This window comes from Podarcis bocagei (assembly GCF_964188305.1).
Source record: "Podarcis bocagei genome assembly, chromosome: 9".
NCBI classification, from domain to species: Eukaryota; Metazoa; Chordata; class Lepidosauria; order Squamata; family Lacertidae; genus Podarcis; species Podarcis bocagei.
This window is the reverse complement of record NC_138134.1, coordinates 39,903,341-39,930,325: the sequence shown is the minus strand read 5'-3', so window position 1 is coordinate 39,930,325 and position 26,985 is coordinate 39,903,341. Positions and strand designations below refer to the sequence as shown.

General features: G+C 43.6%; 1 protein-coding gene across 1 annotated transcript; it reads right to left on the bottom strand.

Annotated features, from left to right (window-relative positions):
• Positions 1-3,123: 3,123 nt before the first annotated feature.
• On the bottom strand, positions 3,124-26,720 carry TMEM154 (transmembrane protein 154). The gene is made up of 6 exons (XM_081208480.1): positions 26,446-26,720; positions 16,189-16,506; positions 10,946-10,973; positions 10,487-10,572; positions 7,562-7,619; positions 3,124-3,870 (listed from the first exon to the last, which is right to left on the bottom strand). The coding sequence occupies exons 1-6, from the start codon at positions 26,507-26,509 to the stop codon at positions 3,855-3,857; spliced, it is 570 nt and encodes a 189-aa protein (XP_081064606.1). The 5' UTR covers positions 26,510-26,720; the 3' UTR covers positions 3,124-3,854.
• Positions 26,721-26,985: the final 265 nt, after the last annotated feature.

Genomic DNA, 26,985 nt, shown 5'->3' with positions numbered 1-26,985 from the left:
TTGAGTGAGAGTTTACTTCCTTAGACTAAAGAGTGCAAATTCCTATAGAAATTATCTTTAAAAGAAGATTGAAGTTAACATTTTTCCTAAGATAGGGAGAGGATCTTTTATAAAGCAAAGTTTAAACAGCCATAGATTTGATTTAAAAGGAATACAAGAGTGAACAATTTTTCCTGAACTTGCAGAGGAATAGTAAGCCTAATCTATGCCCCCCCCCTTTGCAGTTTCCTTTAAAGGAAGCTTACTCGGGAGTAAATTTACCTGGCACAGAATAAGAAGGAGAAGGGGAAAAAACCCTGAAAGAGACAGAATGAAACAAGGGGGGGCATTTTCTAAGAAAAGAGGCCAGGACGTCTTATAGAGACTGATACCAGGAGCCTTACAATAACTCTTCTGTCCAACCAGATCAAAGTTAAAACTGGACTCAGATATTTTTCTTAGAAGGAACACCATACTTTCATAGGCATATGCTTAATGAAATACATACACTGCATTTTAGCTTGAGAGAGCAGTTGGCTCAACTAGGCTTTTGCAGCAGAAACATTAGGTTAACTTAGACTGGAACACAGGTGTACTTGCAAACTCAAAAGTTACAACAAAACATTTACCATTAGACTTAAATCGCCCTCCTCACTTAAACTAGAGGAAGGAGGTGGGGTAATTCCCCTTTCAGAACACAAGTAGCACGTATACAGGATTTTACCACTTGGGAGGAAAACTCTTTTAGAGCCTCTCTCAAATAACAAACATTTGCACACTCCATTCTCCATTTTGTCTTGCTTTAAGATTGATAAGGCTCAACATGGCTTCCTTAGATTTAGAATTTGGAGCAAGCTTGCATTTTTATTTTAGATGGCACATTTAAGATAAGCAGCTGCTGGATGTTACCTAAGTACAATTTAAACACTGGAAAAACGCTTCTTAAACACAAATTGAAGGGGACTGTCAGAGTCCAGGCGGGAAGTAAGCACCAACTGGGCTTCTTTCCCATCAGGAGTCTGTGGGTTCATTTCTTTTGATTGAGGTGCACCCATTTTAAGAATTTTTTTTAATAGCGCTAGCTTTTACTTTTATACTGCAGTCAGGGTTTTATCCCCACTTTTCAGGAAACACAATAAATAACCCACAGTACACTCAATTTGGACAACTCCGAGAATTAGTACTGTGACACACCGCCGTTCGTCTGGCCTGACTTACTAGGCTGGTACAGCTGTTGGCCTTTCCTGGCTACTAAGCTAACAGTGCGGTCAGCGATCTCAAACCCCCCCTTTGGTCATTACTCAGCCAGGGAGCCCACAGCAACCTCCTGCCTCTTACAATCTAACCTGAGAGTTCCTTACTGGACGCTTGCGTAGCGCAGTGCCAGATTGGGACTCAGAAATGACAAAGAAGGAAAGGAATCAGGTGCCCTTGCTTTCTCTGCTCACAGGTCATCTCTAACAAAGATCGCCATGGCAGAGGTGCGGCTGCACCTGGGAGTTATAGTTTTGGGAATTATAGTTTTCAGTGCAGAAGAAATTGCACAACCTTTCTGGGCAAAACTCCGAAGGAATAGGTTGGCATACAGAATTAAGTGGAAGAAATCACACACAACCTTTGCCTGGGCATACTCCGAAGGGCTAGGGCTGGTGTTGAGATCGAGGGGACAGAAAGAAGGAGGCAATTTTTAGATGAGGAAAAAAGTAGAAATTTTAGATTTGAAGGGAAAAGGAAGAATTAAAGAATTTTGGTTGCTGTGGTTTAGAGACCCCAACCCACTACCCGTGTTTCCTACTTAATACTCACTTCCGCATGCGCTGTTCCTGGTGATCCCACGATGTCTTGACTGGTTGTTTAAGGCCGGCCTGATCAAGATTTGCTTCCTCTGGTTAGCCCCGCTGAAACTCCAAGTTATTGCCAGACCCTGGGACCGATGGAAGACTGGTTATTCCTCCTGGCAAACTGCCTGGTGCGCGCTGGATAACCAGTCCTTCCTCGTTTCCAGAATCCGGGTAACCAAAAGTCCCTTCGTGCGTGGTCGCCATCTGTTGTAAATAAAAATATGCCCTTTTCCCTTATGGGGTATCCAAGAGCCCATATAGAGTCCTTACATAGGTTCCCTATTGGTAGGAGAAAATAACAGAGGCCAACCAGAGAATATTGAGAAGCAAAGCAGCTAGTAAGCTTGATCTTTATTGATCTGTTGCAACAGGGTACTCCCCTCACACGCAGGAGAGGAAGAGGACCCAGAACAATGGCCTGCAAGGCCTTATAAAGACTTTTGAAATTCCCCTTCTCTAGATCAGGACCACCCCCAGAAACATTATGCATACATCACAAAAGGGGTGTAACCTAAGACCACCCCTCAGATACATCCCACCTACATCACAGAAATTTAAATGTTGTTTTTCTCTTCTCCTTGTTTATCTCCTGTCTAGCAGGTTCCTTGATTGGATTTTCTGGGGAGCCTGGCCATTCTTTTGTAATGCTAAAATACTTATTTCCTGGGCCAGGTCACAGGCTCACACCTTATTCAAACACAGATTAAAGGAAGAGACAATGGGGAGGCTTTTCCATTTTTAACCTTGCAGAGAAAGGATTTGGTCAGTTTAGGAATCAAAATGGTTCCACGTTGGCCTTCCTGTACTGATCTATGTATGTGCAGTTATGAACATTACTATATATCTAAAACCATAAAATTCCTATCACAGCACCCACAGTCGTGGGGCCAAGTTAGCACTCCTGTCAGCTAGGGAGGAGCAGAAGGCATTTGGAAAGGTAAAAATGATTCACCCCAGGTATCTTGACACCACCTTTCCCCCCTGTGCTCTGGCATGTCCAAAGTTATGTTCAATCCTCTACATTTCTTCTAAGCAAGTAGCATTTCGGAGGAAATATCCCACCATTGAAGCATTATTTATTTAAGGTCCCAGGCTAGGTTACAGCCTTAAAAACAATAATAAAAACAATTTAAAACAGCTTTCAAGAAAGTAAAGACAAGAGACTATCTTTCTCCGAAGGACTGGCAAGCACCATTGGAGGTAATTACAAGGTGGATAAACCTGCTCCTAAGATTTACAAGAGAAGTTTGGACTCCATGAAACCAAAAGTAGAACACTGTCATGGAAGACTTAGAGGGCATACTAGGAAGCTAGAAAAGAACTTTATTATGTCTCTTTAAAAAGAACAGTAACAGGAAACTCCTGGCTCGCTTCACATACCAGTCCAGCACCATCTAGTGACTCAACCATATAATGACATCATCCATATCGACACAATACAAGCTTTTCAAATCTTGCAGTATTTCCTTGTCCCAAATCCTCTGACAGCTCCTGGTTGTTTGAAATGATGTCCATGCTACATTCATTTATAGAATGATTGCCCGTTTCTGTTGCCCTCATCTGTTCAAATCTGTGTGAGGTATCACCATCATTACCAGAAAGAAAATTAAATGCCAGTTCCTTGGATTGTATTTCAGAACTGTGATTTAAACACACAGGAGCAAAGAAATTCAGAACCAAGGACACAGTGTCCTTTGTACATAAAAAAACATTAGTGTAATGGGCAACCTTACAAAATAATACCATAACGTGATTGATCAAGGGGGGCGGGAATGAATTGCTCCGGGAAATGTCTGAAAGAGGATTGCACTCTTCCTATTCCTTGTGAATTTCACAGCAGAATTTTTTCCCCAGGACCTTTGCTTTGCAGAACTGATGTCATCATGATGAGGAACAGAAGCAGCAGGGAAGGACAAATGCATTAGCATCCTTGACTGTTTCAGGTGAAGGAAACTCAAATCCAGATCACCCCAGATCTCAGGAATTATAAGGTTTGCTGTTTCTTACTTCAATCCATACAATGCCTTCTTGATTTCAAGATTCGCAGTCACTGTGTAAACATTGTTTAATAAAATAATTAGCAGGTGTTTCCACATTTGAACATTGTACTTTCCTAACACACACAATTAGGTGGTTGTTTTTTTAAAAATGTGGTCAGTTCTTCCTTAGACCTGGGATCCCCAGTGTGACACCCAAGGGTGCCTTCATATACCCTCTTGGCCCCCCTAGGCCCCCTGCCCTTCACATTTTTTATTTTAAAACTATTAAACCCCTGACCTAGAGCAGTGTTTCCCAACCTTTTTTGGGCAAAGGCACACTTGTTTGATGAAAAAAATCTCGAGGCACACCACCATTACAGCCCCGTGACGTCAGCGCGCAGCGTCACGCCGGGAGGGACGCACGAAAGTGTAAGTTTCAATTTTTTCCCTCCCCCTTGCCGGGGAACCTCCAAGCTTTGGGGGTGGGGGGGGAGGAGGCAGCAAAGCGAGGCAGGAAGGAGAGCGCGGCTTGGCTGGGTGAGCTTTGGCAGGGGCAGGGAATGAGAGCCGCGAGGCGGGCGCTGCGGACGGAGGCGCTGCCCGCCGAGCTCGCAGGCAGCCAGGCAGGCAGACGGCGAGAGCCCCACGCTGGGCGGCCTCTCCTCGCCGCCGCCGCCCCGCCTCTCGCTGCCCGACTCGCCTGCCTCCCTCCAGGCAACATCTCGCGGCACACCAGGCAACATCTCGCGGCACACTAGTGTGCCGCAGAACAGTGGTTGGGAAACACTGACCTAGAGTGTTCCATTGCCACACGGTGTGTATAGAATGAGAAAGAGCACGTGTTACTATTGGACTAGCATCAAGCATTCAAATGTCTGAGTTACACAGAACCTAGTATCGTACTGAATTAAAAGGCTGTTAATTTTCTGCAAAAGTGTTATGATTAGGTTAAGACTGAACTGAAATTCGAATGTTTACACACTCTCTTTGCAACATACGTTGGCACAATGAAAGAAATCCCCCATATCCTGATCTGTTGTGAGGTTGTTGTTGTTGTTGCCAATCTCTGATCTCTTCCCTTGCTGATAACCAGAAGAAACCAAGATTGATTATGGGCCAGCTCAAAACCCACAATCTCTGTGGATCTGTGGTGCAATGTAATTAGCATGGGATTTCCTTCAAGAATCTATTGCCTGCAAAGTCTTTGATTTCATGTGCTGAGTGACTGATGATCTTTTCTTGCCAGCTTCCTTCCAGCACTTTATCTACCATTCCTTGCTTTCTTTATACCACAGGTCCCTTTCTGCCTTTTTGGTCCTCACGATTTCACTGTCTGTAACAGTTGCTTTGGTGCCACCACTCCCAGGCAATTGGCCTACACGCCTGGGATGCCTCACTCACCAGTTGGGGCGAGTGGTTAAACAAGAAGATAAGGAGGAGCATTCCAGTCTGGTGCACACAGCAAGATGGGGGGGGGGGGGTCGAACGGTTTCCATCACAAGTCACACTTATGAACCACCATGTTGCACCCAGCTTTGCTTCCCTGAGTCATTATTCTGCATCTGGATAACCTCGGAGGGGGGCGCATTCTTGTAAAATGCAAAAGTAGGTCCCACAAACCAGAACAATCCAAAAATTCAATCCCACCACAGAATCAATTGGGTGAGACGGTAATGGTTTGATAACCTTTGCTGGCAGATCCCTACTTCCCCAATCTTACTGATTGGTTGCTACAATCCAGCCTATCTGAGTGAAGAAAATCTGCTGACTGCTTACACTGAACTGCAGCAAATTACCCTGGAGGAAACGTCCACAGAAGTGTCCTCAGGGCACTTGATTAGACACCTTTGTTCTCGCATCTCACGCTTTAATTCTCTCAGGGGTGTTCGTTGTCACCTGAAGCTCTCTATGCCTTTTCCCTTAGCAAAACATATCTAATTTCAAGTAGCATATCATAAAGGGCACAAGCCTACACTATTGCCATGATTCATAATAAAGCAGAGCCACCTAGTGGTCCCAGTGATTCTTTCTCCTCCCCTCCCTCCCAGAAATCCACGCTGCTCTTTTATTTACAGAAGGGATGGGTGAAGAGTAGATTAGGATCTACTGGCAGATCTCTGTGTGAGTCACAGTAAAAAGCTTTCTGACTTCCAGTGGTCTAACAATAGCAAGTAAAATCTTCAAGTAACGCCCTTTCTATGTTCCTCACCTGTAAAATATTAGCATTTCTTGGTTTCCTTTGACCATGACTTACTGCAGCCCCACAGACTAGCTTTAGAGGTTTCTGTTTAGAATCCCTAATCTGTAGTAACTCAAGATGTTTATGAGGTGCGGTAGGCAATTGCTGTGCCTCCTCCCACAAAACAGGAGGCTCTGTCCCCTGCTGCTATTTTGTACTGGCTCTGGTTGGTGGACCTCAGTGGCTCCTGTCAAAATAAAGGAGATCCCTCAAGCCTGAAGTTTGCTCACCACTGATTTACACAGCCAGTTTTCGAGAGCGACCATTCAACGTTTTATTCCAGCATCTTGGAAATGCAGCAGAGGCGTGTGATTTCAAATATTGCCCTTCTCCCCACCCGCCGCCACCCAAACATGGAAATTTTCTGCCACCCTAAAAACAAACATTGAAAGCATAGGAACCTGAGTCACAACACTAGTCTCTCTAGTTCAGTATTGTCTTACACTGAGTAGCAGTGGCTTTCTGGGGTTTCAGACTGAATATGCTCCCAGCCCTACCTGAAAATGCTGGGGAATGAACCAGGGACTTCTGCATGGGAAGCAGATGTTATCCCACTCAACTATAGCCCTTCCCCTTAATGTTTGTGGCTTGTGAGAGGTAAAGGGGCAACCAAAAGGCAAATTCTAGGATATATTCAAGAAGAAACTGGGGGTGAAATGTGCTTTGGAAAGTGCATTCATTGTGTTAATTTTCTTTTTCTTTTTTGTAGTTCACAATTACTAGACCGGGACGAGGGTGGCGCTGTGGGTTAAACCACAGAGCCTAGGGCTTGCCGATCAGAAGGTCAGTGGTTTGAATCCCCGCGATGGGGTGAGCTCCCATTGCTCAGTCCCTTCTCCTGCCAACCTAGCAGTTTGAAAGCACATCAAAGTTCAAGTAGATAAATAGGTACCGCTCCGGTGGGAAGGTAAACGGCGTTTCCGTGCGCTGCTCTGGTTCGCCAGAAGCAGCTTAGTCATGCTGGCCACATGATCCAGAAGCTGTACACCGGCTCCCTCAGCCAATAAAGTGAGATGAGCACCGCAACCCCAGAGTCGGTCATGACTGGACCTAATGGTCAGGGGTCCCTTTACCTTTACCTAATTACTAAAACAGTGGCTAATCGTCTGTTTAAAATGCAACCACAAAATGTCTTTGTACCTTCAACACATATATCAGCTACATCGTTGAATTTTCTTATTATACTAGCCACTCAGCATGTATAGAACCAGTGAGCTGGACAGAAACACAACTCCATCTAAGGAATAATCCCTTCCAAAAAGATATATTGAATTAGCAGCGGACAGTTCACAAAATGAAGTTCCGCATCCATCTCGCCAACGAGACTAATAAAACCCCATCTCTCAGTGGTGGGGCAGAAGTGGGTTAGCAAATCTATCCTGTGCCTCAAACAACAGAGTAATGTTGATAAGCAAAATAGATTTCAGGGTCATCTGCAAAGAAGAAGAGACCATTGTTCAATTTTGGATCTATTGAAGCTGACAGTGTCCCTTTCAGAAGTGTAATTGGAGAATCGCAAGTACCTTGGGCTGGCATTGCAGTCTTTTTCTTCTTTCACGGAAGGCAAATATTCACATTCAGCTAAGAAAAGATTGGAGACAGTGAAACTATTAGCCTGGGGAATTTTGTGAACGTCTGTTCAATTTGAATAGCAATGACTGCACTGTAGACTCCTCCAGGACCTGGACATCATTTTTTATTTTTATTATTATGTCTGCAACCATTAGCCCATTTAAAACCCTTGTGGATAAGTCAGAAGCCATAGTAACCTTTGTTTTATTTATATTATATATATATATGCGCAGAGCACCCATTTCTAGCACCTTGCCTTTGTCACAAGCTAAAAATAAGAGAGATAATAATAAATTGCCCATCATACAATTGTTTATGTCACGTCTGTTATTCTGCTGGATTACTCCAGCTGGTGAGTTTGTGTGCTGTTGTCCTTTTCATGCTGTTGCTGGGTAGCACCCATCGAGTAGTGGCAAACTTTGAAGACCCCTAGCAAGGTCAGGGCTTCACTTTTAAAGGCAGGCTCTGTGTCTTCTGCCAGGTACTGTAATGTCAGGCTCACTGCAGCTTACTGTGTCAGGCAAAGGACAGAGCGCCAAACCCACTGATGCCAAATTAAATGTGAACTAAGCATAGGTGCCTAGTCTAAGGAGGATGCCCATGTTCACACCAATAAACTTCTCCTATCTGGTGCTAGAGATTTAAGCACCAGGGCTCTTCACTCTAATGTTGCTGTTAGTTGATAGTATTTCCATAGTATTGCACAAATCTGTAAAGGTATAGACCAGAGCAGGGGTTGCTAACCTGTGGTCCTCCAGATGTTGGACTACAGCTCCCATCAGCCCCAGCCAGCATGGCCAACAGTGAGTGATGGTGGGAGCTGAAGTCCAGCAACATCTGAAGGCCCACTGGGTAGGCCCCTCATCTACATATTATGGATATGTAATGCTTTCCCAAAGTCACTTGATCAGCAGGCAAGGTATGCCTACCAATTTGCTTACCTGGAGGCCTTACAAGTTGGACATAAGGCATCTGTGTTTAATTGTATGGGACTTTACAGTCCCTTCTTCAAGAAGCATGACTTGGAAAAAATAGTAGTCTTAAGCTATGTGAAGGATTTTTTGAGGGGGTTAAGAAATCCTCTCCCCCATTATCTCCAAAAGAATTTGGGGGAAACAGAACAGTTTTTTTTTGGTGGGCAGGGAGGATTCATATCACTACTTGTTGTTAATAGCTACGCACAAAAGTGATATACATGCTTACAGAAATTATTAGCGATTCAAACATCAAATCAAGCTGTGACCCCCAAAAAATGTCTGTAGGACATAGGGTTTCACCAGTCCGAACAGTGAGCATATTACTCACTTTACGTTAACAACAATAGCAACCATAATAGCCTTGAGGTTATTCCAATCCACTCCTTTACCTTGCAAAGGTACATATCGGATCTTGTTGCACATAGAGCACCTCTAATAATCTACGGAGATCAGATCTCAAGAAAATAGCTACTATCCTATGTAGATTACCAAAGCCATATGAGTGTAGAAGAGGTCCCTGTAATGTCAAGTAACAGGCATAGAGTGAAAGGGGAGGAGGTTCTGATGTGGATGTAGGTGACTTGCCATACTCAATATTTGTGTCATTGTGCACAGTTTTCCCCTTTTGCACACTCTTTGAACCAGGGCCTAGGTATGCAAGGTCTTTTCAGCAGCTTGGTGAGACGATCCTCTGTTATCAGGGTATTGAGGCTCTAAGGGAGCAACTTGACCGTGATCACCTAGTGAGTCCTTTCTGAGCAGGAACATAGGGTGCTTCCATACTGTCACTCTTTCCAGGTGGAATACAGTGGCATGTCAGCAAATTCAGGCTGTACAATTAAAGTGGAGCTCTTGCAGAACAAACCCACTCCCCCACCCCAGGAAAAAACAGACTTTTATCAATGGAAAGTAAGAGGAAAATGCAGTGGAAACTGTGGGATAGCAACTGCTTGATGAGATGTCATATAATCTCCCTGCAAGCAACTCAGGATGAATGTTCAATAAGCAGTTGACATTGTATCACCTTCCCGCAAACATTGTGGAAACCAATCAGGACGAATGCTGAATAAACAGGTCATCTGGAAGCAACCTTGGGCCCAAGTTTCTACTTGTACTATTCTATCCACTAGACCGAAGTAACTTTATGGCACTATCTGTGGTCTGGGTACCTTGGTGTCTACATGTATTTCAGCCCTTTCTCTGGTTTTTATGTCTCCCCCCCCCAGCAGCTATGTTTTGCAAACCTCTTGGAATAAGATATTGATACCACATTCCCTGTGCCAAGAAGCTTGATTTAATATACAGTGTTTGAGGCAAACAAGCATGCAGATTGGAATAAGAAGCCAGGAGACATAGGTTTAAGAATAATTGGATATGCCCAGCTCTCTTCCAGATTGGACAATAATCACAACTAGCCATCTGCTTGTGGAGAAAACAATGATTTCATTCCAGGTAATGGAGGAGTAGATAGCAAACCTAAAAAGACTGCAAGGAGGAAACGATGTGGTCATAGCAACACGCCTGTAAGATGATCCTGGAGACGGCAGTGAATAAAAAGTGCTAGGAGCCATGAGTCAATAGTGGTGAAGCATGTCGCAAATTAATGCCAAAAAACACTCCTTAATACTAAAACACACACCACTCTCAGAGAAGCCACTTGCTATATTGAAATGGCTACAAATATTTAGGCTTTGAAATAAAAACTACATCACCTTAAAGGGACACACATCTATTTTTCAATCCCCTCAATATTTAAAGAGCAGTTATCGTCTGCTACTATTTTAGTATTTCAGATTATAGACTTAAATGCATTTTAGAGAACTTAGGCAAAGACGCTGGGAAGAGATGGGCTTGTTAGAAAAGAAAAAGGTCCAAGAGTAGAATGAGATCAATACATACTATTTCGTTTTAAGCTGCTCATCCATTTATCAAGCTCTTCCATCTCTATTTCCATTACAGAGGGTGTGTCTTCTTCAAAAATAGGACTGAGTAAGAAAACAAAAACATATTTTGGACCATGCAGTTTAGAATTGTTAGACAGATATTTTTAATACCATTTTAAAATCAATCCATGTGTTAGGCTGTATTTAAGTATTTAGCTGTCGGTGTGCTTAATTTAGAAAAGAGCATCATTGTGTGAGCTGTTGAATCAATAAATGTTACTAAATCTGGAATAAAGCTAATACAATAAACTACTAGTTCAGTAGATCCCATTGTTGCAATATGGGGGACATCGCCTAAAGATGATAGCCATTTTAAAAAAATTTAGATGTGGTTCTGTCATACTGAAGAGTCTATGTGGCCCTAGGCCATGAGAACAGTTCCACAACTGTTGATATGAACAGGAAGCAGTCTTACCTTTTACAGCTTTCACTTGCTAGTTCCTCTGAAATAAAATGAAATGCATTTCAGAAAGAAGTAAATGATTCATTTAAAAAAGAGATAGAGAGATGCACTGTGGGCTGGCAATTAAATATTGCAAAGTAGAATGCTCCTGCTCAAGATTCAACCCAGCTATACTCCATTCCCTTCCCCCTTTCCCTTGGTTATCCATTCTTGCTTTGTTGATTTGTGATGTCAGAGGCTTTTCAATCCAAAATACCCGGAGGGCACAAGGTTGAGAAATAGTATGAGGCAAATTGGGCCAGAATTACATCCTTTACCTTCCTGAATAATTATTATGCACAAAGCCAAGAAGAAGAAGAAGAAGAAGAAGGAGGAGGAGGAGGAGGAGGAGGAGGAGGAGGAGGAGGAGGAGGAGGAGGAGGAGGAGGAGGAAAGAAAAACATATGAACTTGGAGGCAGCTAGAAAGTAAAATGCAGTAAAATGGATATTAAGCCCAAGTTGAAATTAGTAGCTGAGGTAAATTTAAGATGTTGACTACAGCCAAGCTGCATTAATATTCAAATCAGAGTCTAGCGGTGAACAGGAGACTGGAAGCAATGAATTTCTTGAGGCTAACAGGTTCCAACAGTGAAAGCAACATAATGAGAAGTCAGCAACTGTGATAAAAATTGTTTACTTCCACACAGCCTAATGCTGTACATGTGCAGTGCACCTGTTTACGAACAGAGACTGTAGCAGATTACAGATAAGGGGCAAGATGAAAACGCAAACACACACAAACACCTAAAACCTGGAGAGAAAGGCATTTGAGAGCACAGAGCAACGAAGGAAAATAAACCAAGGAAAGAGTAATTGCCAGGAGAGATGCAGGTGGATGAAACACCAGATGGAATAAGAGGGGAAACCACATCCATTGGAGGTTAGGATGTGGTATTTTTAAAGGAGGAAACTGTCTTCTGAACAACTGAAAGGAAATGTGTCTTTTATACCTAGCAAGGTATAGGAGGGAGGAAAGGACAGGGGGAAGGATGTAGGCACTGATTCACTTTTCCCAGCAGAAACATTGATGGGTTGGACCACAGACTTAACCATGCCGTCTCCACAATGCCTCAAGTTCTGCTGAAAGTTCCACCCCAAAAATATGCTATATAGGCTGCATCTTTCGTCAGTACAAATGATTCACAGTTGGTATGACAAATAATTCACAGCTTGACCTGACCTCAAGCAAAAGCTCCTGGGGTGTGGCGGGGGTACTCCACAAGGCAGCCTGGAGCAGCAGGACCTCGGAGAGCTCTCAGTGAGCCACTTGTTCCAATGGAAGTAGAAGGTGAATGGACCACTCTGTCCAGATTACTCTTCCTAGACTCCACTGCCTGCTACCTGAGGAGTGTGGCTACTTAAAACAGGAACAGGAAACCTCAGGCCCAGAGGCTGATGGAATGCCTGGAGGGCCACAATCTGGCTCCACAGGCCCCAACTTCTTCCCAGGCCGCACTCATCTCGAACCCTGCCTACTATCCTCCTTGGGTGTTCTTATCTGGTTAGAATGTGTCCTTAAACTCCAATAATGCCTCTTGCTTTCCTGGATGGAGGGTACTGATGGGGCATGTGTGTAGAATTGCTCTGCCCACTATTGCTTCAGGCCCTGCCCACCACTGATACATTGCCCCCAGGAAGTTGGCTACAAAGGAAAGCAGCCCTCAGTCTGACAAAATTCCCTGGTGTACAAATGAGTGCATTCTCCTCTGGGGTTGCTCCCTGTACTGTTGAACAGGTGTTGTGGAGCAAGAAGAGCTTGGCTTCTTGGGTGAATTGGGTTCAGGGAGGGGTGAGTGTTCTAGCAGTCCTGGTGCAGCAAGTTCCTGTCTGCCAGACTCAGGTTCAGGATGAGGAACCCAACTGTGTTCTTCAGCCAGTGGTATGGTAGTCATGGACTTGACCACTTCAGTTCTCCTCCATCTGAGAATTCTGGCTATTGCTTGAGGCTCGGACCATAACAGCTGTGTTCTATGGGATCCAGTCCCATGAAAGCATGTACAGTCGTACCTTGGTTCTCAAATGCCTTGTGACTCAAATGTTTTGGCTCCCAAACACCGCAAATCCAGAAGTGAGTGTTCCGGTTTGCAAACTTTTTTGGAAGCTGAACGTCCAATGTGGCTTCCATGGCTTCTGATTGAGTGCAGGAAACTCCTGCAGCCAATTGGAAGCTCCGCCTTGGTTTTCGAATGTTTTTGGAAGTTGAACGGACTGTATAGGATTGCAGCCTCAGTCATTGGTGGGAAAAGTAGATCGGGTTCTAATAGTAGATTTCTGAGTAATACACAGTGCTTTTTCTGGGGGTATGCATACCCCTAAATATTTTGTGAATCTAACGGGAGAAGAAATGGGGAAAAAATTAGTTTCTTCTCTAGCACGGTGAATCATCAGTTCTGTTGCTACCGCCAATGGCGGCCTAATTTCCTGTCACGGTGTTTCCTGAGTCTCAGATGGAAGAGAGCGTTTAATGTGTGAAGTAGGAGTTGGAATCTAGCGTGGTGATTGGTCAATTTCATTGTTACCACCTCCGATAGCGGCTTCATTTCATTTCCCAGTGATTTTATTGAGTCAAAATGAGAGTACGCCTAAACATTTTTTTAAGAAAAAAAGCAAAAATAATTTGAAAAACAAGGAAAGATCCCCCCCCCCCCGCTGAATGAAGAAAGCTGGGGTGGGGGCAGAGAAACTAGAAATGCATTTTTTGCATGGGGATTGCGAGTTTAGTTTCGGTACTGAAAACAAATTTCTGGGTTGAGAATGTACTCAATTACCCTGTTCCTTAATCTAGGTGTGCATTGCAGGGTTTGAGTCACCCTAATGTGTCTGCATCACCCAGGAGATTGCAGCCACAGAGATAAAAAAAGAAGAGCTGCTCTGTTATCTGGGAAGATCACTTCCTGGTTCTATGGAGAAGCTGTTTTCAACGGAGCTCAGCAACGGAAGCATGTAGCTCTATTGAGACAGCACCAGGTGTTGAAATTTTGCACCCCTAACAATTTTTGTGCCCGGGTGGGCCCCCCATGCTATGCCACTGCAACCCACTGCCCCCCATCCTAGGAACTGATGTTTAACCCTCATGGAGCTCCCAGCAGCCTTAACAAACTACAGTTCCCATGATTCTTTGGGGTGGGGGTGCCTAGACTGTGCTTTAAGGATATGGTGCACACTCAGCCAAAGTATCACAAGCAGGAGAAAAACACACAACCAAAAACCAATGCCAAGAATTCATGGTGTTGCAACTGAAAATATGCCTGTAGACAGTTGCCCTGTATGTTTATATACCAATACTCATAAGCTTCATTAGCCATCAGACTATTAAACCACTGCTTGTATATTTTAAATATTTGAATCTGTGCATGTCCAATCACCATCTTCAAGCTTCTCCCACTGTTACCAGCCCTTTATATTTCACTGTATATTTTCTAAAGGCTCTGCCCGTTTCCCCTTTCCATTGCATCATAAGCAGAATCATTGTCAAGGGAAACATGTCGTTTCCTGGATTGCATTATCCTTCTAGCTGGCGGATTAAAGACATCACAATCCCATGATTCTCCTGCAGCATGTTTGGATCTTAGCAAGCGGTAGGTGCAATTGCCACGTTTATCCTGGAAGACCTTTGTGAGGGGAAATGTGAAGAATAAAATTAATTTTTGAGGCAGCCTTATTTCCTCCTCTTTCTTTACTGGAGAGGCATAAATCCAATACTGTAGTAAGTATAAGGGCAAGTATAAGAAAAATGGCAAGGGGAATTATCTATGGCCAAACACCCTTGAGAAAGAGCCGAAAAGCCAAGAAAATCCCATTATAACTGTCCTGGACAAGAGAGATAAGCAGTGGGGACTAAGAAGCACAGTCAGACCAGGTTAAGTGGGATTTCTTGTTTGCACTGGAATTGTGTTTAGCCAAATAATAGTCTCCTGAGGAATTCAGAAATGTGCCTGGTTTTCAACAACACTGTTCAGCAGCATGGAATATACGAGGCACCGAGGGCTCAAAATCCCAGTGCTCAAGTATAGGCTGCAGAAATCATCTTCCCTTCCTTCCAGACCATGAGCTTTGCCTCCTGGGTCTATTCCCTATCACAGTGAATAGAAAATGTATTCTCTTTTGTTTTGGGGGCTGCGAGGAATCACACAGAATGCCACCCTGGACTGATTTGCAACAAAATATATGTCACCCCACAGGTAACCTGAGAGAATATTGTTATCATGCATTATATACACATGCAATTGTATGAGCATAGGATCCAATCTTAACCTTCAACCCAATGGCCAGAGGTTAGAAGCAGGCCAGCTGCTGAAATCCCCATATGTTGGATTTCTGTTTATGCCACGGTGTAGTTTTTGGAGTCACAAGACTCTGTCTACATTCCAGACTGTTGGAAGTCTCATGGGAGACGGGAGATGGATGTTGACGTTACTGGTTTCCTGTTTCTTTGTTTCAGTTGTTCACTGACTCTCACAGAGAGCAGATGCATATTTTTTCTGTCCTGAGTAGTTAGAAATAAACTTAGCGATTTAGATTAGAAATAAACTTAGCGATTTCAGCTCATACACAGTAAAAAGGTAAAGGGACCCCTGACCATTAGGTCCAGTTGTGACCGACTCTGGGGTTGCGGCGCTCATCTCGCTTTATTGGCCGAGGGAGCCGCCGTTTGTCCGCAGACAGCTTCCAGGTCATGTGGCCAGCATGACCAAGCTGCTTCTGGGGAACCAGAGCAGCGCACAGAAACACCGTTTACCTTCCCGCCGGAGTGGTACCTATTTATCTATTTGCACTTTGATGTGCTTTCGAACTGCTAGGTTGGCAGGAGCAGGGACTGAGCAACAGGAGCTCACCCCGTCACGGGGATTCGAACCGCCGACCTTCTGATCGGCAAGTCCTAGGCTCTGTGGTTTAACCCACAGCGCCACCTCCTAAACTAAAGTTAGACCTAATTCAAGAGTTAAATCCAATTCAGACATTTACCATGTGATATCCAGTTGTCTCCTCTGCATAGGTGCCAGCTCCCTGGGGCCCTGAGTGCCCAAACACCCACAAAATTCCCCATGAAGGGGCCGGGCACCCACAAATTTCAGTGTCCAGGCCATGCACACTGCATAGAACCCATGACACTGGGCACCCACGGTCACGGGGCCAAGCTGGCAATCCTGCTCCTCCATATATATATAATCTAATATGGTCCTTCACACATCACCCAAGAAACTTTAATATCTACCTTGCTTGGGTGGTTTCTGCTTCCGACGTCTTACAATGAAGACAACCAGCAAAACAATCAGGACTAGAAGCAGAGCAGCCGGGACTCCGTATATCAAAGCAGGATGTAGGTCTTCCATTTCTGCAGAGGCCGTGGTTTCCATTTCCGAATTCTCTGCTTCTGTGGATGTAGCGGAAGTTTGCACACCCTGGTCACTAGTTGTCAAAATCATAACAGGTGTAGGTGATCCCAGTGTATTCAGTACAGGTACTTCTGTGGTAACAGGTGATGTCAAGCCATGCCCTGAATATTCTTCATCTGCCGGTGCTGTTGTAGAGCCTGCCAAATGGGGGGAAACAGGGCTGGGTTAACCATTAAGCAAAATGAGCACATGCTTAGGGTATCAAGGGAAGGGGTCACCACATAATTTTTCCATCAAAAAGAGTAGGAGAACTTTTCCCCTCAAATATAAATAAAGTGAAAGTACAGTGGTACCTCGCAAGACGAATGCCTCGCAAGACGGAAAACTCACAAAACGAAAGGGTTTTTGGTTTTTTGAGTTGCTTCGCAAGACGATTTTCCCTATGGACTTGCTTCGCAAGACGGAAACGTCTTGCAAGTTTGTTTCCTTTTTCTTAAAACCGTTAATACAGTTGCGACTTGACTTCGAGGAGCAACTCATAGCACTCGGTGTGGTAGCCTTTTTTGAGGTTTTTAAAGACTTTGGTGATTTTTGAAGCTTTTCCAAAACTTTTCCGACACCGTGCTTCGCAAGACGAAAAAAACCGCAAGACGACAAAACTCGCGGAACGAATTAATTTCGTCTTGCGAGGCACCACTGTATAAAAAATAAACAGTATTTTCTATCTTACTGTAGGTTTTGTTTCATATCAAAAACATAACATTTTATTTTACGGTTTATTATTGTTTATATTTTGAATATATCTATGGGGCCCCAAAAATCTTTTAAGTGCTTAGGGTTTCTAAATGTCTTAATCTGGCCCAGGGTGTGTGTGTGGGGGGGGGGACAAGTATATATCACTTTTGTCTGGATAACTGGAACTGATATTTTTTTTTAGCAAATCAGCTTCTTTAAAAAAATCCATTTATTTTCTGATGAGGTACTCAAGAAGCATCCTTGGCGGCATGGCCGCTCAAAAACTGTTAATGGCAATGGGACCTTAGACTTGGCATTTCCCTTGTGACTCAACTCTTCTGATTACATAACAACTCATGACTGTGTCCTTTGGATCTATAATGGTTTCCACAGAGATTTGTTAAACCCAGTGTGTTGTAAATCTAGAATCAGGGCATTGTAGTGGAGCACTGAGTTTGCAAATCACTACAAAGCATTTAGGAAAATAAAGTTGATTTGTTGGGGTTTTTTGGTAAGAAAAGGCAGTATATTTATGGTTTGCTTTATGAAAGCTACTATTATACAATCGTACATAGTATTCAATTCACACAAAAAATTATGAACAAATATTTACAGCGTGATACGCTCACAACGAAAAACGCGTTCTTCCAAACAAGGTATACTGAAGATGCAGCACAGAACAGCCCCAAACCTATACAGCTGTTTGGAACAAAAAGGAACAAAATATTTTTTTAAAAAAATCCTAAATCTCAAAAGCAGAATAAAGTTGAGGTGCTGTACTGAGCTTTAGGTATACAGCTGTATCTGGAAGGATGGCAAGCGAATGGCTGGGGAAACCTCAGTTAAATAAGTACAATGAAACACACATTAAAAATGAGAGGTGTGTGAGACAAAGCACTGTTTGTTTTTCATTTTAAAGTTTCATTTTAGTTTCTATTTGTCAGAATTGCATCTGTTCAGTTGTTTTCAGTGATTGTAATGAAAACACCACCTGTTTTCTGCTGCTTGTAACTTCTGTATTTTCTATCTAAGGGATAAGACATTTGCTTGCATTCTACTTAGGAATCAACAAATCCGCTTGTCAATTCACCACGGGCAACTGCCCTCTGGTGATCCGACCATCGAGTACCACACAAATCCCTGCCCTGCAGATCTCATTTCCATTGCATTTCCCCCAATCAGGTAAGAAATAGCAGGATTCCTTTCCAAACAGCAGGAAAGATTTCCATTCTTCCTTATCCTCTCCATAACCCACACAAATAAGAACAGACTCTGTTTCTCTCGCAAGTTCTCTGTGAATGCCAGAGGATGCATGGGAGAAGGCTGGTAGTTACCACAAATAATGGCTGGCAAGGGAGCCTAGCCAACGTTTGTGGATCCCTGATTTTATTACCATCACAAACAACAACACCCCTTCTCCATCCTCAGGCACCAGACTAGCCAAATTTCAGACAGATTAGACAAAGGGACCACACTTTAAAGGAAAGTAAAAATGCGCAAACTAAAGGAACAAATTTCCCTTAATTTTGTTTTTCATTCAGATATGATGGATTACTATGTATTTCCCATTCATTTATTCACATGACAATGAAGAAATCAATTATGCTCATTCATTCATTATCCATTCATTATTAAAAGGAATTAACATCTCTATTGAGGAATGAACATCCCGACTACAAACAGGTGGCTTCTGAATTAGCTGTGGCTACTCCAGAAAGTGATCTTGGAGTCATGGCAAAGAGCACAGTGAAGTGATCCAAATTTGAGACCTGGCGCCCTTGAGAAAGCGAGTTCTCTTACTGAATGGAAAGGCAAATCTTTTTTATATGCACACATGCATTGACCAATAAAAAGGCGGTGATAATAGATCATTCTCCCCCCGGTATCAAATTCAGAAGGCATTCCGAAAGCTTGATGTTACGGTTGGTGAGATGTAAATATTTGTTCCTGCCTTTGAGAGCAGCACATACTTCAGACGCTTTATAAATTAATTGCTCCCAAAATAACTTCAGTCTAAGCCATTTCACTCTCCCAGTTGTGCTGCCAGACTCCTAGGGAGGGATGGGGACGAGAGATAAAAATAAGCAACAGTTGGCTATGTAACATACCAATATTGCAGTCAAATATCTCAGAAGTCTGCAATCCACATGCCTATGCTAGTACCTTTCCCCATCTTTACTGGACAGAGATGTCATTGTGTCAAATGGGGTCACCAAAAAGTATGAAAGGGACATTTCACTGAAAGTGCACTACAGAATTTTAGCTGGAGGATTCATCATAGTTGTTGTTTAGTCGTGTCCGACTCTTTGTGACCCCATGGACCAGAGCACTCCAGGCACTCCTGTCTTCTACTGCCTCCCGCAGTTTGGTCAAACTCATGCTGGTAGCTTCGAGAACACTGTCCAACCATCTCGTCCTCTGTTGTCCCCTTCTCCTTGTGCCCTCCATCTTTCCCAACATCAGGGTCTTCTCTAGGAAGATTCATCGTAGTAGCATTCAGCAAATCCGCTTATACAGATGCCGGCATGAACTCTCTGCAGCAGAGGTAGCCAGTGGTGTGGTGGATTACAACTTGCACCCAGGGCCAATCCTACCACTAGATAGAGTGAGACACTGACCTCAAACAACAGGTGTTGATGGGCAGAAAGTACACAGAGCTCTGTGAACCATGGGGCCTGCCCCCTAAGCTAGGCCACTGCCCTCAGGTATGTGGAGGACTCTGCCTCATCACCAGTGTTGAAGTGAAAGTCAAATGCTAACCTGGTCAGCATTTGAACATGGAATGGGAGGGGTGCCATTGTCTATTTCACTTTGGGTAGCAAAATGTCTTGGGCTGGTCCTGCACCTATCAGCCTCAGCTAGCAAGGCCAGTGGTAGGCATGCTGTGAGTTGCAGGTAGTCCACAGCATCTGGAGGACTTCATGTTGACTACTCTTGCCCTTGTGGAAAGCTGAATAGACACTGGTCTTACAGAATAGCTATAAAAGGTTACGCCAAGTACTTCCAGGGAAGAAGAAGACAAACTAGCATGTTGGTGTGTGCTTTAAGGTTATGGCAGTCAGGTGAAATGAAAATCGCATTGATTGACTGGTAATAAAATACCCTTGAGATGACAGATTTCCCTGAGGAGGCCAAACCCAATACATTTTGCTGCCTAGGATTGAATGGCAAATGGTATCCCCCCCAAAAAAAATCCTACAAAGGCCGCTCCCTGAGAGTACAAATACAAGAATAATTACCCGGTAACTAATAAGGTAACGATTTGCTGCCCTTTCAAGACCCCCATACCCAAAAATCTGTTACCTGAAGAAACCACCTCTCTAAAATCTATGAAGGGCTGAATCACATGAGCAGGTAGGTAAGCAAATGCCATTTTCTCTCTTTTTAAATTACTTGTAAAACTGTATCGATTCAAACAGCGTTTTTGTTCTTAAAAGGAAAGGAAATCACTACAGTTGCTGTGGGATGCCCTGCAATATTATGTTTGTATTAAAGTAACTTCAAAAGGGGAATGTCACACAAATATTTTGTTCTAGCTATGCCAGAAACAACTTATTTAAGAAGAGAAAAGCTGTTCTTCCATTTCCTCCCATTAAGAGTGTTCCCAACTAAAGGAGAATTTGTTGCCTCTCCTAATCCTCCTTTTTATTGGCATGTGTCTTAATAGACATGGCAGAATGTGTCCTCAGGGGAGCGTCCCCCCCTTTTCTAAAGTAACACAGGGAACTGAAAATGTGAGTTCGAGATAGGAGGAGCTGTAAAGGAGAAGGGGGAGAGAGCTGGGGTGGGTATTTAGTTTTGATGGATGGGTTTAGCTTCAGGAATTTGGGGGCGTGATGTTTAAGTCAACATGTGGGTCATCATTCTCCTCTGAGTTTTGGATGTGAGAGCAGGGTGTAAGCGGTGGAGTTTGACTACTGAGGTGGCCCGTTTCATTCCCAATCATTATTTTTCCTTTAAAAAACCCACACAATTAAAATCATAACACTCTCTTTTTTTCTTCACAAAGGACACTTTCATGTAGGGAGAGCAGGTAAGCGGAAGGAAAAACTGTGAGTTTTCCACTTGTTGGTGTTTTATTAACTAAGGTAAAATTTCCAGAACAAAAGTCCATGGAACTATTTGTCTGAACTTTGGCAGGCTTCCCCCACTCCCACCATCCCTCCTGTCTCCAGTTTTCAAACTGGTTGCCCCCCAAGAAATACCTAAGGAAGGAAATGTGATTTCCATTTTCCCACCCCACCCACACCATATCCAGGATTCAGTTCCATTCACAGAAGGAAAAGTAGGGCAGTTGCACGTTTGATATAAACATTAAAATGGGGGGGGGGGCTGAACAATTAAAAAAAAACTCTTGATAGAGTACTGCAACCATTCTTATGAAACAGTTCCCAAGTTAGAGGTTATGCTAAGCATATATGCCCGGAATTAAGGACAATTTAAGTTAATGAAAGGGGACATGAGTGGCGCTGTGGGTTAAACCACAGAGACTAGGACTTGCCGATCAGAAGGTCAGCAGTTTGAATCCCCGCGACGGGGTGAGCTCCTGTTGCTCAGTCCCAGCTCCTGCCAACCTAGCAGTTCGAAAGCGCATCTAAAGCGCAAGTAGATAAACAGGTACCGCTCTGGCGGGAAGGTAAACGGCATTTCCGTGCACTGCTCTGGTTTGCCAGAAGCGGCTTAGTCATGCTGGCCACATGACCCGGAAGCTGTACGCCGGCTCCCTCTGCCAATAAAGCGAGATGAGCGCTGCAACCCCAGAGTCGGCCATGACTGGACCTAATGGTCAGGGGTCCCTTTACTTTTTTAAGTTAATGAAACTTTCATACAAGTAAGCATTTGTGAGATTAGGCTACAATTTGGGCTCAGTTAGGAGGATCCGAGACAGAATGTGTGATATATGCATTATCAACCAACTATCTGGCATGTAGGCCCTTGAAGAGAAACAACTAGGACTCAGGAGTCAGTTCCTAGAGAGTTGACTCAAAGGTGTGGCCTGTCTTGAGAAATTATTACTATTTTCTTCAGGCTCCTAAGCCTCATTAAATATATTCTAACTCAGCTTGAAGTGAATGAGGATGGGGAGAAATTTGATTCAGTTTGGATTTTAAGATTGAGCTTAAAAAATTCTCACTCTCTGAAACAAGATGTGAACAGAAACACAGCCATCCTTTAACATTCACACTTTCTTTGAACATTGCAATGCGGTTCTCCAGCCAAGCCACATGTACATAAATGCATGTATCAGGGTAAAGTGTGCATATAAATGCACACATTAGTGTAAATAACAGGACTTTGGTCTGATCCAGCGAGGAGGGTTCTTCTGACATTCTTATGAGTGTCAAAGGGTTCAAACACCTGAGGAGTCTTGTGTTTTCAATTCAGTCTTTAATCATGATCAGGTATTGGAGAGGATCCAAACAATGGTATTATTTTAATAATCGTTGGAAATTTGATACGGAGACAAGGCAAGCAATGCTGCCAAAACCAGGAACGTTTTCCGAGCCTGTCGTCAACAAGCCAGCTTGTGGGTGAGTTTTATCCAGCACTTGGCTATTTCACAATGAGAAATCTGCTTTCGTTTCTCGAAAGCCATTTCTATCTAAAATGCTCATATATTTTGTCCAGAGGCCTAAGCTAGCATTTGATTTATACTTCAAGTTAATATGCTTTAAAATATTTGGGTTTCTCTTCCTTGAAACTTGTCTGAGCAAGAAGCCGCTTCAGACTTTCATTCTTCTTCGGAAGTTGCCTTTCGCAAGAACTTCCTTAGAGATTTTTAAAAGTTCAGAAGCTTAACGTCTCAAGCTGTTGCAAGAAATGGCGGCAGTCAAAACATTAATACACCCAAAGTTCTTAACAGATGACGTCTCTCTTATGGACTGCTTTGCAAATGCTACATGATTAGCATTGGGAGGTAAAATCCAGAGAGTTCCCTATGGCAAAGGAGACTCCCCACCCTGTGGTTCTTCTATGACAGGTGGATGTGTCCACCTATGAGTCATTTGATGGTTTACAGACGGGTGACCCCCACATCTCTAGGGTAAGGGGAGACAAATGGTGGTCTCACCCAGGCCAAAAGGGTACTCCACCCATGTCATAAACCATGGCTTACCACACACAAGCAAACTGCCCCTACTTTGCTCCTCCTTGATCTTTCCCATTTTTACTGGGAGCAGACAAAGCACGATCCCTGGCCTAGCATTGCATTCTAACTCAGGATTGTGGCTTGTTTTGCTCCAATAACCACAGTTGGTTAAGCCACAAACAAACCTTGCCTGAGGTTGTGGTATGTTGGGAGCGAAACAAACCACGATCCCTGGTTCAGACATAACACAAAATCAGGGATTGTGATTTGTTTCCTCCCAGTGATTACCAGTATTCATTCATTCATTCATTCATGCATACATACATACATACATACATAAGGGACGTGGGTGGCGCTGTGGATTAAACCACAGACCCTGGGGCTTGCCGTTCAGAAGGTCAGCAGTTCGAATCCCCGCAACAGGGTGAGCTTCCGTTGTTCGGTCCCTGCTCCTGCCAACCTAGCAGTTCAAAAGCACATCAAAGTGCAAGTAGATAAATAGGTACCACTCTGGCAGGAAGGTAAACTGTGTTTCCATGCACTGCTCTGGTTCACCAGAAGCAGCTTAGTCATGCTGGCCACATGACCCGGAAGCTGAACGCCGGCTCCCTCAGCCAGTAAAGCGAGATGAGCACCACAACCCCAGAGTCGTCTGTGACTGGACCTGATGGTCAGGGGTCCCTTTACCTTTACCTATACGCCGGCTCCCTCGGCCAGTAAAGCGAGATGAGCACCACAACCCCAGAGTCGTCTGTGACTGGACCTGATGGTCAGGGGTACATACATACCCTGCCCATCTGGCTGGGTTTCCCCAGCCACTCTGGGTGCCTCCCAACATAATATTAAAAACACAATAAAACATCAAACATTAAAAACTTCCCTAAACAGGGTTGCCTTCAGATGTCTTCTAAAAGTCAAGTAGTTGTTTATTTCCTTGACATCTGTTGGGGGGGGGGGTTTCCACAGGGCGGGTGCCACCACTGAGAAGGCCCTCTGCCTGGTTCCCTGTAACCTCACTTCTCGCAGTGAGGGAACTGCCAGAAGGCCCTCAGAGCTGGACCTCAGGCTGAGCAATGGCGGTGGAGACGCTCCTTGATTATTGGTTGATTATTTAATTTCTATACAGTACTGCTTAAAATATTAAATATATATTGAAGTGGTGTACAGGAAACAACAGGAAACTTAAAGTATTACAAATTACACAGTTACAGATAAAAATTATATTAATAGAAACTTACTAATATATAGAAATCAATATCAATTCCTTTGCCTTCTGACACACCCTCTTTCTCAGCCTCTGGGTCTGGGTTCTGTTCCAGCCTCCAAACAAACTCAGTTGACCCACAGAAGTCTCACAGTGAGAAGAGTTCCTAGAAACAGTGAACATCACCCTAGCCCATGGGTAAGCAAACTAAGGCCCAGGGACCGGATCTCGCCCAATCGCCTTCTAAATCCGGCCTGCGGACGGTCTGGGAATCAGCGTGTTTTTACATGAGTAGAATGTGCCCTTTTATTTAAAATGCATCTCTGGGTTATTTGTGGGGCATAGAAATTCGTTCATATTTCCCCCCCAAAAATATAGTCCAGCCCCCCACAAGGTCTGAGGGACAGTGGACCGGCCCCCTGCTGAAAATGTTTGCTGACCCCTGCCCTAGCATCTCACTCTAGCCTTGCTTTTTTAGGCTCAAGGTGCATGGCACTTCCTCAGGCTGCCCACAGCTGTTTCCCTTTCAGCTGCTCTCTCTGCACCCAGTTCCAGGTGCAGCAGGATTGTTGAATTTTCAATGGGGGGGGCAAAGGATGGAGAAAAGGCCCCTCTCCACTCACAGCTCTTTCTTCACCCTCTTCTCCTCTTCCCCCTGTGCAAGCAGGGAGCAGCAATGAGGACCAATGCAGGCACAATTTCCTTGTGCAGAATAAGTCATAGTTTATAGCTTACCATAGCTGGTGGGCAGTCGAACTGCCATTCTCCTGTGGCAACAATTTTCTTCAATCTCTGTGGAGCTTGCAGACTTTTTTCTTCTCTACCAACCTCAGCTTTTATTAAAAATTTGCCTGTGACTAAATTCTTCCTGTCTGAAACCTAGCTTTACCAGTCTAGGGTTTTACCAAGATTTAGATTATATGAATAATAGAATCCCTCAATAACTCGCTAAGTCACTCTTCATATTTTATCCCACCATCTTCAGGTCAGGTACAGTTGCAGTTCAGACACTAGGGAGGACGCCCACAGAAGGTGGAATGAACACTTTTCATATTATTATAAAGTACAAGCAGGAACAAACTCACTGGGTAATTTAAAGCAATGAAAGAAAAACAAAGCAAATACAGGAACTCTCAGGCTTGTGGTAACCCAAACCTTTGTGGAAAAACTTTTTCACTTTCTTCAAAACCAGTTATGAATATCAGCAAATGGGACTTCTGCTTTTGAGGTAAATTTGCTGGATTTAGGTGCAGCAAGCTTAGACAACCCTTTTACAATTAAAAGAAAAAACAAAGAACTTCTACCCTCTCTGTATCTCTTGTACAAAATGTGCATGTTTAGACACTTTAAATAGTAGTCAACCATTTATTAGAGTATATCCATTGAAATGAATGAAGATGACCAAGTTAGGTCCATTAATTTGAGTGTCAGCTCTGACTGAAACTTAATCACCAATGGTCTCAAATATATGAAGATAAAACTAGGACAATGATTCCACCCCCAATTATTTTTACATGGGAAGAAGAACACCCCAAAACACGTTTTTTGCTGTGCCGCCCTACAAAAACAAATTGTCTGGGGCTGACACTATCTTAAACAGCACCACATGCTCAATATTTCTAGGAGCTTACTACCCAGTAATTTGATACATTCAGCTATCGCGACAACAATGAGAGTGTGGATTTATTTGCCCATAAAATACCGATATTACAAGGCAGTCCTTGCCTGTCTTCTTAGAGAAAAGACCCACTGAGTCTAGTTGTGCTCATGCCAAGTGTGCACAGGACTGCAGTCTTAGAAGCACAGGACTTAAAAAAAAAATACACAAAAACTCACACGGCAGAACCAGCAATGACTCAAAAACAAAGGCTTCACGCACATCTCAACACACCTCAGATCTGTAGCTCAAGACGGATCCATGGAAAGAAAAGACAGCAAACTGTTGGAAGAAGAGCTACAAGACAGAGTGCAAGTTTGTACAGACAGCCTTTGCAGGGACCAGATTTTCTGGGTGTGACACTTCAAAACAGTTCCATAGCCTCAAGCATAAAACGTGCCTCTATCGTTAGTTCTCCTTAACAATGCAGAGAGCATGTTACTTCTACTTACCACAGCAAGCAGGTCTTTCGCTGAGCAACAGAAATAAAGGCAACATAAAGTTGTGTTTCTGCATGTTGGCGTCTCTGTGATCAGGTACGAAGTTTGTTTCATTCTCCCTTAGCTGTACAGAACATGTACATTTCCTGTTTCCTGCCTCTGTGGTTGGATGTGTAAGATGCCTTAAGGAGATGCACTATGTCTGATTGCTCGTAGGAAGTGATGCAATTTAGTTTGGGCCTGTCAAATGAGCAACGATTGCTGATTCAGCTAAAGAAACCACCAGGAAAATCCACGTGTGAGAATCTCGCAATCCTCTCTTGTTTTCAAGACCTGACAGCCTCTTTCCCACCCAGACAAGAAAGCCTCAAATATATCTAGTTCAGTGATGAAGTACATGCCTTGCATGCAAAAAAGGTTGGATCCTTATCTCTAGGTAGAGCTGGGAAATACTCCTGTCTGAAATCCTCAGTTGCCACTGCTAGTCACAGTGAGTTTGATAGAGCAACAGTCTGACCTGCTTTAAGGCGGCTTCTTATATTGCTTTTAAAA

Excerpts from the sequence above, each read along its gene's own strand:
- TMEM154 (XM_081208480.1), bottom strand. The coding sequence starts at position 26,509 with ATGCAGAAACACAACTTTATGTTGCCTTTATTTCTGTTGCTCAGCGAA. Across the intron at positions 10,974-16,188 it reads GCAGAAACCACCCAAGCAAG|AGGAACTAGCAAGTGAAAGC; the intron begins GTAGATATTAAA and ends ATTTTATTTCAG. Across the intron at positions 7,620-10,486 it reads GAGCAGCTTAAAACGAAATA|CTGAATGTGAATATTTGCCT; the intron begins GTATGTATTGAT and ends ATCTTTTCTTAG.